We start from the raw sequence: 14302 nt of genomic DNA on the forward strand, positions 1-14302 counted from the left end.
GTTAAAATATTGTTACTATAGTAAAACCATGGAAAATTTATTGCGAGGGCACTCAATCTTATTGCAAGGGGACGCAAAAACTATTTAAGAAAAAAATTCCTGCCCTGTCCTATAAGGGGCTCCATAATTAGTACTGATGTGTAAGAAATCACTCGGGTTTTTTTTAATGCCATTTTATTTAAGTGGTTACACTCCAGTAGCATGTTTATCATGACACCAACATAGAACATCTCTGTTTAACTAAACATTTCAAAATTGCTTTAGTATCAATATATGAAACTGCTGTGAATAACTGATCCACATATATGAAAAAGATAACTGAATAATTTCCACTTCATATCTGTGACACTGGAAGCGAGGTTTAAAAACACTTTTTCTCTTTCTATTTACTGTGGGGTTTCCAGTTTGGGTTGAAGTGACTTTTTAATGGCTCCCAGCATTTATAGTAATTCTTGTCCAGGCACTGGCAGGTGTCAAGCCCCCACTTAGTCACAGCCATGCTGAAGGATGACTCAAACATGAATGCCTGTTAGACACAACATAGGTTAGACTATGTCATAGCCTTTACATAACATGTCATAAAGCATTAGAGGTATTAAAGTACACTTTACCATTGTGCCCTCAGCAACTCTCTCTGGTTTTAAACTGGCTGTGCTGTTTGTCTCAAAACAGTTTGCATCAGGGCCGTGTGGAGTCATTGTGCTGTGGAGACTGGCTCCTCCAGGTTGGAAGCCCTCTTCTTTTGCTTCATAGTGGCCCTTGATCAAACCCATGAACTCACTCATGCAGTTCCCTTGTAGAATAGACAGAGGGTGCTCTTTAACAACAAGACCCTTGATTTCATTTCAAAGCAAGTATTTAGTCTACAACATACACCGATCAGCCACAACATTAAAACCACCTGCCTAATATCGTGTAGGTCCCCCTCGTGCTGCCAAAACAGCTCTGACCCCTTGAGGCATGGACTCCACAAGACCTCTGAAAGTGTCCTGTTGTACCTGGCACTAAAACGTTAGCAGCAGATCCTTTACGTCCTGTAGGTTGCGAGGTGGGGCCTCCATTGATCGGACTTGTTGGTCCAGCACATCCCTTAGATGCTCAATCGAATTGAGATCTGGGGAATTTGGAGGCCAAGTCAACACCTTGAACCCTTTGTCATATTCCTCAAACCATTCCTGAACAATTTTTGCAGTGTGGCAGGGCACATTATTCTGCTAAAGAGGCCACTGCCATCAGGGAATACCGTTGCCATGAAGGGGTGTATGTTGTCTGCAACAATCTTTAGGTAGGTGGTACGTGTCAAAGTAACATCCACATGAATGCCAGGAACAACGGTTTCCCTGCAAAACCTTGCCCAGAGCATCACACTGCCTCTGTTGACCTCCCTTCTTCCCATAGTGCATCATGCTGCCATCTCTTCCTCAGGTAAATGATGCACACGCACCCGGCTGTCCACATGATCTAAAGGAAAACATGATTCATCAGACCAGTCCACCTTCTTCCATGCTCCATAGTGAGCTCTGACGCACACATGCCCATTGTAGGCACTTTTGGTGTTTGGTGGGTCTGCGTGGGCACTCATGACCACTGCAGATATGCAACCCCATATGCAGAAAGCTGCGATGCACTGTGTGTTCTGATACCTTTCTATAATGGCCAACATTACGTTTTTCAGCAATCCGTGCTACAGTAGCTCTTCTGTGGGATTGGACCAGACGGGATAGCATTCGCTCCCCACGTGCATCAATGAGCCTTGGGCGCCCATGATCCTGTCGCCCATTCACCAGTTGTCCTTCCTTGGACCACTTTTGGTAGGTACTAACCACTACATATGAGGAACACCCCACAAGACCTAATGTTTTGGAGATGTTCTGACCCAGTCGTCTAGCCATCACAATTTGGCCCTTGTCAAAGTTGCTCAGATCCTTACGCTTGCCCATTTTTCCTGCTTCCAACACATGAAATTCAAGAACTGACTGTTCACTTGCTACCCCTTGACAGGTGCCATTGTAACAAGATAATAAATGTTATTCACTTTACCTGTCAGTGGTTTTAATGTTGTGGCTAATCAGTGTAGACTTACTGTGGTAGTAAGGGGGCCGAAAGGTACGGTCAGCAACACCCCAGCGAGGAGGAAAGATCACAAAATCGGCAATGGCTACTCCTGGACGTGTGGACTTTGCTGTTAATACAGTGAAAATGGATGGATCCTGAAAAATAGAGATTCTGATCATATGAGGCTGATTTGCAAAGCAAATGTGATGATTTAAAAGAATACATCAGATGTAGGAAAAATTTAAAAACACTTACTGCATGATCAAAAGCCACAGAGTTGATAACCATGAAGTTCTCCAAGTTGTATTTGTAAGGTGTGTAGTTTCCGTGCCATGCCACCACATTAAATGGTGAAAAATCCTATAAAAATGTTTTTTTTAATAATAATAATGTGTATACTCTAAGACTAATATGCTTCACATTAGAAATTGATGTAGACTTTAAGTATACAATCAATAATAATAGGTCAAAATCAAAACACTAAAACATCTGATTAATAAAACATTTTATTTTATTTTGATGTTCTGCTCCTGTACTTGTAGTTAGTTACAGAGTAAGAAATGTCTGTATCTTCATCGTTAAAAACTATTTTCTAAAGTCTTCAGTTGATAATGTTGCAGTATGAGATTTTGAATGCTTGCTGCAAAATCAATACTATTTATTACTGCCTGCTGTCCTGACCTCCATACCACCTCCTGTTGTTTCAACCTACCCACGTGCACAAACACATACACACGCCAGGTAACTCATCAGTCACCTGCAACTTTACACTCAATCTCGAACAAGAACATGACTGTATTTACAGTTACATTCATTCACACAAAGACGCACTCCACGTTTCCTGGGGTTTCTGGGTCCCCAAGATTCGTAATCTCACCGACATTACAGTTCTCAAGATAACTCTACCAGGCTCGATTAAGATGAAGTAAAAACACTTATACAAACAAAACACAAACACATTTTCCCAGTCAAGCAAATAATAAGTTAATTTGAGCAATTTTAGCACTCAGCAGGAGGACAAAACAGCAGGATAAAGCTGTACCTTCTCCTTCAATAGAGACCATAAACTTCTTCCATTTAAGAGAGTACAGACAGTGGGAAGAGGGCAAGATCTGCCTGTGGTTCATTGCATATGTCCACAGAAACAGAAGGAGGCTGAGAAAATCTACTTTTTTCCTTTTAAACAAACAGTACTGTCTTTACGAGGTGTGGCTTATAATGCTACTGCCTTGTCTGTCTCTGATTTGCTCCTGACAGCCATAAAAAATCAATCCAATTATTCACTCGACAAGACACTTGGGGAAATAAATTCAGTGTGAAATGAATGTTTAACTGAGGAAATCTTTTTCTTATTAAAGATGGATCTTGCATGGATTGTATGGATTATGTTATGTCACATATGGCCAATGGATACACTAAATTTTATAGTACCTGTTGACAGGAGAAGAGCTTCCCCTGGTACTTGCTGACAATGGTATAACCAGTGGTGATAGTGCGGTCTTCATACCATGCCACAGGAGTTTGGAAGTCCCTGGGGTTAGCAAGTCCATTGGCCCCTGCAATTCAGCACCAAACTAATTAACCCTCCTATTACTTTTGGTCATTTTTAAGTTTCCTTTATCTGACTGGTACAAGATTTGGTGACTTTACACCCACTTGCTATGTGAACACCCAAAAAATTTGACTTGATTCCATAGGCGGTGGTCATGAAATAGGTGGTCATGAAAATAAAAAAAAAGCGGCACCTTTTACCTTTGCGGTCAAAATTGACCGGCCGTAGGAAATGAATGGAAAGACCATAATGCAGAGCAATTTTTGGGGGGATTTGTGAAATACAATCTATAAATCAGCCGCAATGTAGAAAAAACACACATAAAAATGAAGGGGTGACTAAAACATCCAGAGTGCAAAACATACACACCCACTCACACACAGAAATGAAGTGGTGAGACTATACACATTTTTTTGCAAAGCGGAAGTAAGCTGCAGCTGCATTTCCGGCGAATGTGAAAAAGTTCCACTGGCACTGAGTGTAAATAACTAGAAGGTTATAATACCAGAATTTAGTGATATGGTCTTATAAACTATCACACAATCACATGATGTACAGCAGAATTATGTGCAAATGTGGGATAATTTTCTAATATCAGCATTTATAGTAAAAGAGTAAGTAATCATTCACTTGTTGCTGTGTGTTGTTGTATTGAAGAGACAGTAATAAAATCTGCTTCTTTCTTTACTGAGATCGTGACGATGCAGTCTTTCTTGTTTCTATGTACACCTCCATTCATATGTACCTGCATAACCTCTGATGATGCCTTTATTTATTTATTTCCAAAGGCAATGTTTCATTAGCCATGCTTAATGCGGATATGCGTGTCTGTTTACTATACACTGCTAAGAAAGAGAAAATACTCTCTGACGAGAACGAAGAGTAAAATGTGTTAATTATTTTGACAAGATGCAGTTTTAATGCAAAAAAAGTTGAAGCGGCATTTTCCCTGCAGCTTTTTCCTTTCTGCTGGTTGTCAGCGCCTGATTTAATTCAATCTGCCTGTGCAACAGTGTGTGATAAAACATTGACAAAATGCGATAAACGGTAAAACTATATGCGCTCAAAACTAATGAGTTTATGAAAATCGTAATTAATTATAATAATATGTCAACATTTATTGCCAGCCTGAGATATAAAGTAGCATAATGTAGTATTTTTGTATAGCTAAAATAGATGGAAGTGGCTTATACCGAAAGTGGTCCACATTGAAAGTTGATAATGGCGGCGCCCTAGTTTCGATGAAAAATAAGGTGGATAACAAAGAGCATTTTTTATGGAATTTGTCAAATAAAATCTATAAATTAGCCACAATGCAGAACACACACACATACAGAAATGAAGGTGTGAGACCCACAGTGCACAACACTCACACATATACACACACACATGGCAATACAGTAAATGGGTGAAAGTAAAACAGGCAGAAGGCAGAACACACAATCCAAATGGGTGAGACTGACACAACCAGAAAGAGGAATGGAGAACACACACTCATGTACTCACACGCACTTGTGCACAGGGCTTAACGTTAACTTATTGGCTAACCAGTCACTGTGGCTAGTGGTATTTCAGTCACTAGCCACTCAGTATTTTCACTAGCTAAAATCCCCTGTCCCACAAAATGTGATAAAGGTAACTGGAGACTATAGCCGCATGCATTTGTTTGGATTTTATTTGAATGAAAATGATATGAGTTTAGCAGGACACAATCCTAATGATTTAAGTCACCTCTTAAAATATCTAAAGGCAAGCATGACCAGTTAATTGGAGTAGGACAGAACAGGATGAAAACTTTGTCAATAATTTGTCCATTGGTCTATGGAAGTCCAGATTTTAACCCCTTTAACCATTCTAAAATGTACTTGCCTTTATGAAATTTTACCATTTTTCTTCTATTTTTTAACAGTGGCATTTGTAATAATAAGGCCATAAGCACAGATCAGACCATGGATGGCTCCACATTACTGTGGTTAGGCAAATATAGATAGTCTTGCTAAATAAATCAACAATAGTGCTTGTTATGAAAAACTAAGAGCCTAAACATGTTTAGAAACATTTAACTACAACTTTCACTGTTAATAATTCCATGGAGTACAAAATGGATAATAAAATTGAGATGTTTGGTAGATTAAACTCAGTCACTGTTTACTTTTATTGCATCTTTATCCATAAATGGAAAAACATTCTTCTTTTTTCCATTCATGGAAACATAATATTTATTAACAATAAAATTAAAGTCTTATAAATTCGCCCTAATCAATTTAATATGCATCTATACCAGTTACCAGTTCGTGTTACTGCAGTAACAACATTATAGTTTGGATGATGATGTGTATTTTAAAAAACTTGTAATCGATGTTGATGCAGGGCGAACTGTTATCTCTTTACCATGTCAGTGCTGTTTATAATGTCAGGGTTGTCTAGCAGTTTAAGATGTTCGACTTCCTCCATATAGAGCTTTATACTAGAATGTTCTCAGCAGAATTCAAATGGGTCACATAAGTTTTGTGGTCTCCACCGGCCGCCACGATATCAAAGCCTGACTGAATCATGCAAGTTCCGCTCTGCGCTGTCCCAGAGCTTAGGCTGTATCTCTGGAGCACGCTGATGTGCGCTGCAGCGTTTAGTGCGAAACCACACCTCATTCTCCCCGCTGACATACACGTGCCAGATATGAGAAGCATATTTACCAGGGCCATAACCACCTTAGACATTGAGGGGGACATGTCCCCCCAATATTCATAATAGTGGTCTACTTATATGGGGTTTTCCTATGTTTGATTATTAAATAATACTTTATTAAAATAATAAAACGCTGGACGCGAGATACAATTACATTTGCTTCGTCCACGTCCAACTGCCAAAGTGGCTAGTAATGGTGATGGAGTTACCCACCACTGCCGATTTCTACCCGCATTTGGCGGGTGGGCGGTTGTTAACGTCAAGCCCTGCTTGTGCGCGCACAGACACACACACATATGTTGGTGCGGCTATCCTTATGAGGACTCTCCATAGACATAATGATTTTTATACTGTACAAACTATAGATTCTATCCCCTACCCCTAAACTTAACCCTCACAAAAAACTTTCTGCATTTTTACATAAAAAAAACAAACAAACATGTTTTTTAGTATGTTTTTTAAACAATTTGAATTATGGGGACAGTAGAATGTCCTCATAAACCACATTTATAGCATAATACCCTTGTAATTACCATTTTGTAACCTAAAAAAAATGTAAAATAAAAACATTTTATTTTACACCTTTTATCTTTCCGGTCATTTTTGACCAGTAAGGTACAAGGTAGGGCCTTTTTTTTAAACTATTAGGTGGGTTAAGTAATTTCATAGCAACCTAAGAACGTAGGTTTCTATTTGTTGGGGGGAGGGGGGAACAAAAACGGCTGTTCAAAGGCATCAAAGAAATTATGGTGGAAACACAAGGCAGCCCAATACACACCAATAGGGCCCAGGTCAGGCAGCTCAAAATGGGCCCCAAACACCTCCAGGATGTATCCCCTGGTCTCTCCAAACACATCCACACTAAAACGCATCCCTTGCTGAGAAACATAATAGAATGAAGGAGGAAAAGTGTATTGGCAGAATAGAAAGTTATTACAAATATGAATGTGACTCATCCTTATATCACAACATATTAGTTTGACCATTATGATAAAGGCACCACTGCAAGACACCTGAATGACACAGATCTCATTGGGCTCTACCATCATCTTCCCAAATTCTGTAGTAATCAGGATTTCACCTTGCTGAGGCACTAAAACATAGATCACATTAGAGCAGTCTTTATGTTTGTGGGAAAATAAAGGCAGATCCAGAAAGCTGTTCAGCATATATGTCATATAGTTTTATGGGTAATCAAAAGGTATTACTACAATAAAATAAGTGTATATTAGGAATTACTTAAAGGAATAGTTCACCCAAACATTTTCTCATCATTTACTCACCCTCATGCCATCCCAGATGTGTATGACTTTCTTCTGCTGAACACAAACGAAAATCTTTAGAAGAATATTTCAGCACTGTAGGTCTTCACAAATGTCAATGGGGTCCAAAACTTTGATGCTCCAAAAAGCACATAAAGGCAGCATGAAAGTAATCCACATGACTCCAGTAGTTAAATCCATGTCTTCAGAAGTGATATGATATGTGTGGGTGAGAAACAGATCAATATTTAAATCCTTTTTTACTATAAAGTCTCCTTCCTGCCCAGTAGGTGGTGATATGTGCAAAGAATGTGAATTGACAAAAACAAAAGATGAAAACTCTTAGGAGAGAAGAGCGCTTTGGAGGGCTGTATAGAAGTGCAGATTTAAAGTTGAAAAAAGGACTTAAAATGTATTTGAAAGTTGAGATTTATAGTAAAAAAAGGACTTAAAATGTATCTGTTTCTCACCCACACCTATCATATCTCTTCTGAAGACATGGATTTAACCACTGGAGTCATATGGATTACTTTTATTCTGCCTTTATGTGCTTTTTGGAGCTTCAAAGTTCTGGCCACCATCACTTGCATTGTATGGACCTACAGAGCTGAGATATTCTTCTAAAAATCTTTGTCTGTGTTCAGCAGAAGAAAGGAAGTCACACACATCTGGGATGGCATGAGGGTGAGTAAATAAAAAGAGAATTTTCATTTTTGGATGAACTATTCCTTTAGGAAGACAAGCTCATCTTGAAAGAATATTGCTTAGCTAAGGGCTCAGCAAGCTTACCAATAAGGAAATCCCCATCTGAGTTTTGGAAACATCTATGAAAAAAAAAAAAAAGACAAAAAAACATTTTTTTTGGCATTATATTACAATTAACAGACACTAAACAGAGAATGGAGGTAAAATCATTGGTGACTTGCATCAATTCAAACTGACTTATCAGTCACTGAAGTGTTACAGGTGTAGACATGGATGCCGATTCCATTACGAGATTTAGAATCACCGGCTCCACAGATCGTATGCAGACCCTGAACATCAAACAATAATGGGCATCACTGAGACTCTGGTTATTTAGAAACACAGCTAATCACATTTTTTATGCATAAGGTTGAAATCCTTTCAATAAAACCATACCGATATGAAATCCACTTTATTCTCTGAAGTTTTGGGGATTTTAAACGGCAACCATCTAAGCTGTTCAAAAACAAATTATTGTTGAAAACATGGACAAAGAACAACAGCATCCTTTTATATTCAACACACCATGTATTCATTCAAAAATAGTGGCTATTGCTTCTCATTGATATAGAAGTATTCATTACTTGGTTGGGATCAGGCTCCACTTCATTCCAGTTCTCTGTAAGATATCCACAGCTCATTGCAGTGAAGGGCTTGTGACGCACAGAAGGTATAATGCGATACAGCCAGCTATAAGCACAAAAGTCTGCTGTTGTCAGAATTACTCCTTTTAATTCTTACAGATCATTAGGGTTTAAGTTTGACTGTATAATGTTACTGAATTACAGTAACATCTAATATACATGTTATATATATATATATATAGACTATATATACCTTCTTTTATTGGTAGATCGTGGGCAAGTGAAGGCAGAGCCAGACAGTTGCTCAGCATATAGGCCATATGGACATACTTGTGGATTGTTCTGCAAGACAATAATCTAAATTTAGCATTTAATATGTGATGTTAATAGGTGATAGTCAGGAAGTTTGGCATTACCTGTCCTTCAGGTAAAGATCCTGGACAGCGAGGGTCCTCAGAGGAAAACTCATTGCCAAAACCACTCATGTACTACAACACAGTAATAACATTTTTTTAATTTAATGGAATAGATTTTAAAATAAGCATTTCTATAATGCAGTTATAGATAGATTTGTTATTATTTAAACAGTAACAGTTCAGCTTATTTAGAGGCCAAATTATGAAAGTGACAAAAGAGAAATAATTTCTATATCTGGCCCCTCCTATGAGCGAGCAACAATCCAACAAATGTGCTTAGTCATTGTGTGTCTGCAGATGTCAAGTCAAGATTGCATAATTGTAAGTGCACAAAGGGGTTAAATCTGGCGATAAACTCAAGGGATTCATATCATAGACATAATACTTTTCAAACATGTTACTATCCAGCAGTCTGTTTACATTCTAGTAGGCAACTGAGGTCTTCAGGTATTGCTCTCACAAGAGTGCACTGACAGCATATTAAATTCCTTTGGACATTGAGCTTTCAACCAGCAGTGGAAAGAGTAATCTGTTGATAAAGCATGTGTAAACCTTTTTTCATATATATATATATATATATATATATATATATATATATATATATATATATATATATATAGTTAGTTAGTTAGTTAGTTAGTTAGTTAGTTAGTTTAATAAACAGCAATACTGAGCAGAAATCAACCACATCTGGGCAGCTGCTGATTCCCGTGTCCTGATTGGTCAGTTTGGAACGCCCCCCAAATCCTCCTCATAGAGATGAAGACTCCAGTAAATAATTTATCATTCAAAATGCAACGTAAAAACGTAATAACTGAGCCTGATTCTATATTACGGCCAATTTTGAACAAGCGGCAATGTGTCGCTCAATTAGAATAAAAAGATATGTAGGATAAAATAAACATTAACCAACAGTATGTTTGATATTTTAAACTAGAACAAAACGACAACTGGAATAAGTTTGCGAATTCAACTCCAATTCGATAGTAAAGCACACGCTAAGTTTAGTCATCTTAAAAGTTTTATTTTAGACATGCCTTCGTCCATTCAGTCCAAAGGTACACTTACCTTCAAACCAGCCATTGTGCTTTATACTGTTATTGCCCAGAAATATTTGAACTTTAAGTGGTCTACAACTTTCCACAAATGACTGAGGATCTATCGACAGCACAGGTCCCTTGAATCCGCTCGTACATCGAGTCAGCGCTCTCCTCTTGCAGAAGACTGAGGGAGGAACTTGGGTCGTATTTACGTTTTTTTTCTCAATATGGTTTTAATTACACACAGACACGACTCATGACGCAAACAGAGTTTGGGGCAACGTTTAAGAGGGGAGGAGAAGTTTAAACTTCATAGACCTGTGCAAAAAATGACCTCTGGTATGGGCACAGCAAATGTCAATTAAAGGGATAGTTCACTCATCATTTACTCACCCTCATGCCATCCCAGACGTGTATGACTTTCTTCTTCTGCTGAAGATTTTTAGAAGAAAATCTCAGCTCTGTAGGTCCATACATTGCAAGTGAATGGTGGCCAGAACTTTGAAGGTCCAAAAAGCATATAAAGGCACCATAAAAGTAATCCTATCGACTCCAGTGGTTAAATCCATATCCCAGAAGTGATATGATAGATGTGGATGAGAAACCAACCAAAACTGAAGTCCCTTTTTACTATAAATCTCCACTTTCACTTTCTTCTTCTTTTGTTTCGCAAAAAAGGGCTTAAATATTTATCTGTTTCTCACCCACACCTATCATATCACTTCTGAAGATATGGATTAAACCACAGGAGATTACTTTTATGCTGCCTTTATGTGCTTTTTGGAGTTTCAAAGTTCTGGCCACTATTCGCTTGCATTGTATGGACCTACAATGAGATATTCTTCTAAAAATATTAATCTGTGTTCTGGAGAAGAAATAAAGTCAAATACATCTGGGATGGTGTGAGGATGAGTAAATGATGAGAGAATTTTCATTTTTGGGTGAAATATCCATTAAGGCAACATCATAAAGTTCATTTCTCAGGCCTTTAACAAATGGGAGAGAACAGCGCTAGTTGTCACAACACTATTTATTCCAGTGAATATTTCTAATAGTAGGTCTATGTTTGAAAAACTATTTCTGAATAGAACATTTCCACTGTCGAGGCATGTTGTCACACTATATAGGGTAAGTTTTCACAATAAAAACTGGCTATTGCATATCCTATTATAGGCCTTTCAGATTAATTTAAACATTAAAACAATTATGAAACACAAAATTCATGACACAGCAAAAATGTAAAAGGTAATGTACAAAAACATAAAACCATTGTATTGGAAAACAAATACTGTAATTAATTAATTGTACAAATGTATTAACATATTTAAAATGTGTGACAACTTGCCCCAACCTGAATACAGTTAAAACTTTTGGTTTGTTATTTTATTGTTTCCCCTTGTTTACCCAACAGCTATAGCAAAAAAATATGATAATGCTGAAATTTTAGTTTTGGGGACAGAGTTTACAAAAACTATTCTGATTTAAGAGGGTTTGCAACCAACATACAGTATCCCTGCTTGAAAACTAGCCCAGGTATCTCATATGCCTCTTGTATTCCTTGTTAAATACATTTAAAGAGGATCACTTACTAAAATGAAATGTATAAGTTCTACATGTTTCACCATGCACTGCAGGCCAAGTATGCCAAGGCCGTTCAAATGTTGTAGTTGTTTCCATAATTTAAACATAGCCAATAATAGACCAAGCCATTATGTAGGTTTGTGTCCAAGGTTCCAAAATATGACACTGAACATGGGCACTGGTCCAACTGTGCATTTCTATCTGAGAAAATGAATAGTCGTAATAAAAACAGAAAACAATGTCACGTCGAATCAATTTGTCATTTTCATTCCACACACTATTCCCTTTCTCTCATCTTTTGGGGAGGTGATGTGTTGGTGGGGTAAATTATGGCAATTGTCATGGTGAGGCGTAAATAAACTCAGAGCGGCAGAAGTAACTGTTCTCTAGTGAAGCATGCAGCTGTGCCGAGACTCCTGCTGGCAGGCCGTTTAGGTGCTGAGCTCAAGTCGAGAAACACTAATGCCGGAATATATCTCGACACTGTCTGTGGAAATTGATCTGCTCCTCAGAGAAAAATGACTGATTTTAATTTTGTCACGCCTCCCTGTCTCTCTCTCTACCCTTTCTTTAAGTAAGCTGCATTCTTCCACTGGCAATAGACAGATGAAATTGCCTCATGATAGGTGCACAGATGAGCAAGAGCATTTTCTACAATAAAGTCTAGGTGTCAAAAGTACATGTTGATGGGCCTGAAATCAGTCTCCTGCATATTCTGTTCAGTGCTTTACAATCACAGAATACAGGGCTGTCCGTAACTCCCGTAAATTGAGGAAAGATGGTGCAGCTAGGGTCTAGATTTCAAGAGGGACACCAAAAAGATACTAGTCTTTCAGTTAGTGTGTGATGACAGCTTTAACATGACCAAGTATTCCATATTGCATTATAAATATGCTTTTTTTTATGTTAAATGTGTCCTGATCCCCCTCACCTCTTGCTGCATTTGCACCAGCAGTAGCTCCACTTACTGCTGAATTGATTTGCTGAGACACCCACTGTCCCCTTTTAAAATGAAGAGCAACTGGCCTTGTTAAGAGAGTCTCTCCAGCGGCTGTAATGTTATGCAAATGGTTTAATATGAAGATAAAGACAGTAGCGGCATGCCACGTTCTACCAGTTCAAGCCCTGGTGGATCCTCAGAGCCTTTACTAATGAGAGAGGGATTATTCTTGAGTCGTTAAATGGTGCCCTTCCTGACATCTCTCCCCTCCTCCCCCGGTTATGCCCATTAATGCACTGTACACAGACTTTAGAGATACCTTTTATCACTAGCTCCTGCTTTTTTACACACCAGAATGTCAGCGAATAGCAAATTACATTCTCTTCCCACAGAGAAAATTGCTTTTGAATCGCTTAGTTATAACGATTTTTTTAGGAACGAGGGGGGAAAAACATGCGAAAACATAATTACTTGTATTGAAAATCTCAATGGCAATTGTTGCTGCTGGTTGCTCAGAGAATTTATTCAAGTAAGTAATTTTTATTTATATAGTGCTTTTCACAACACACATCGTTTCTAAGTAGCTTTACAGATAATCATGCATTAACAGAAAATGAAACTGTAATAATTATAAAGTTTTAGAGTCATCATTGTGTAGTTTGATTAAATATGATTGTAAATTGTGTATAAAAATGAAATAATTATATAATAATTGTATTTAGAACCCCAGTGAGCAACCCGAAGGCGACTGTGGCAAGGAACACAAAACTCCATAAGATGTTAATGGCAAAAAATAACCTTGGGAGAAACCAGGCTCACTGTTCCCCTCTGGCTAACAGTATGAATACAATGCCAATATTAGTTATTTATGTGCAGTGCAAGTCATGGTTTAAAATTAGTAAACTAAATAAATGTTAAGGGCAGTGTTTAAACAAAGATTTTGTAAGAACTGTAAGATTAATGACTAATGTCTTTCAAGTTCATCCTGGATTAACTGCAGATGTTCGCATAGATGCATTGTCCTTTGTTAATTGGCCGATGAAGGCTTTAAAGAATTATTTGAAAATGCATCTGTGTGTTTGTGTGTGTATGTGTAAAAAGCATGCACTAACAGAGACTAAAAACTGCATTTTTAAAGACCAATACTAATGCATTAAGTAAAATATAACTGATATTGCACAAGCTAAATGTGATATAACTAATGAGAGTGCAGATTTAAAGGAATATTTCGGGTTTAATACAAATAAAGCTCAATCAACAGCATTTGTGGCATAATGTTGATTACCACAATCATGAATTTCTAGTTTCTTTAAAAAAAGCAAAATCTGGGTTACAGTGAGGCACTTACAATGGAATTGAATGGTGCCAACCTGTAAACATTAAAATATTCATGGTTTCGGGGGGCTGGGTAGCTCAGCGAGTGAAGACGCTGACTACCACCCC

General features: G+C 37.9%; 1 protein-coding gene across 1 annotated transcript; it reads right to left on the reverse strand.

The window, feature by feature from the left end:
- Positions 1-143: 143 nt before the first annotated feature.
- Positions 144-10546, reverse strand: LOC127432043 (homogentisate 1,2-dioxygenase-like). Its single transcript, XM_051682812.1, has 14 exons — positions 10367-10546; positions 9299-9370; positions 9136-9224; positions 8883-8988; positions 8695-8754; positions 8497-8588; positions 8344-8378; positions 7306-7385; positions 7071-7170; positions 3487-3611; positions 2311-2415; positions 2084-2210; positions 612-793; positions 144-526 (listed from the first exon to the last, which is right to left on the reverse strand). Exons 1-14 carry the CDS (start codon positions 10379-10381, stop codon positions 383-385), a joined length of 1332 nt encoding a protein of 443 aa, XP_051538772.1. The 5' UTR covers positions 10382-10546; the 3' UTR covers positions 144-382.
- Positions 10547-14302: the final 3756 nt, after the last annotated feature.

Source organism: Myxocyprinus asiaticus, chromosome 41 (assembly GCF_019703515.2).
Source record: "Myxocyprinus asiaticus isolate MX2 ecotype Aquarium Trade chromosome 41, UBuf_Myxa_2, whole genome shotgun sequence".
Classification (NCBI taxonomy): domain Eukaryota; kingdom Metazoa; phylum Chordata; class Actinopteri; order Cypriniformes; family Catostomidae; genus Myxocyprinus; species Myxocyprinus asiaticus.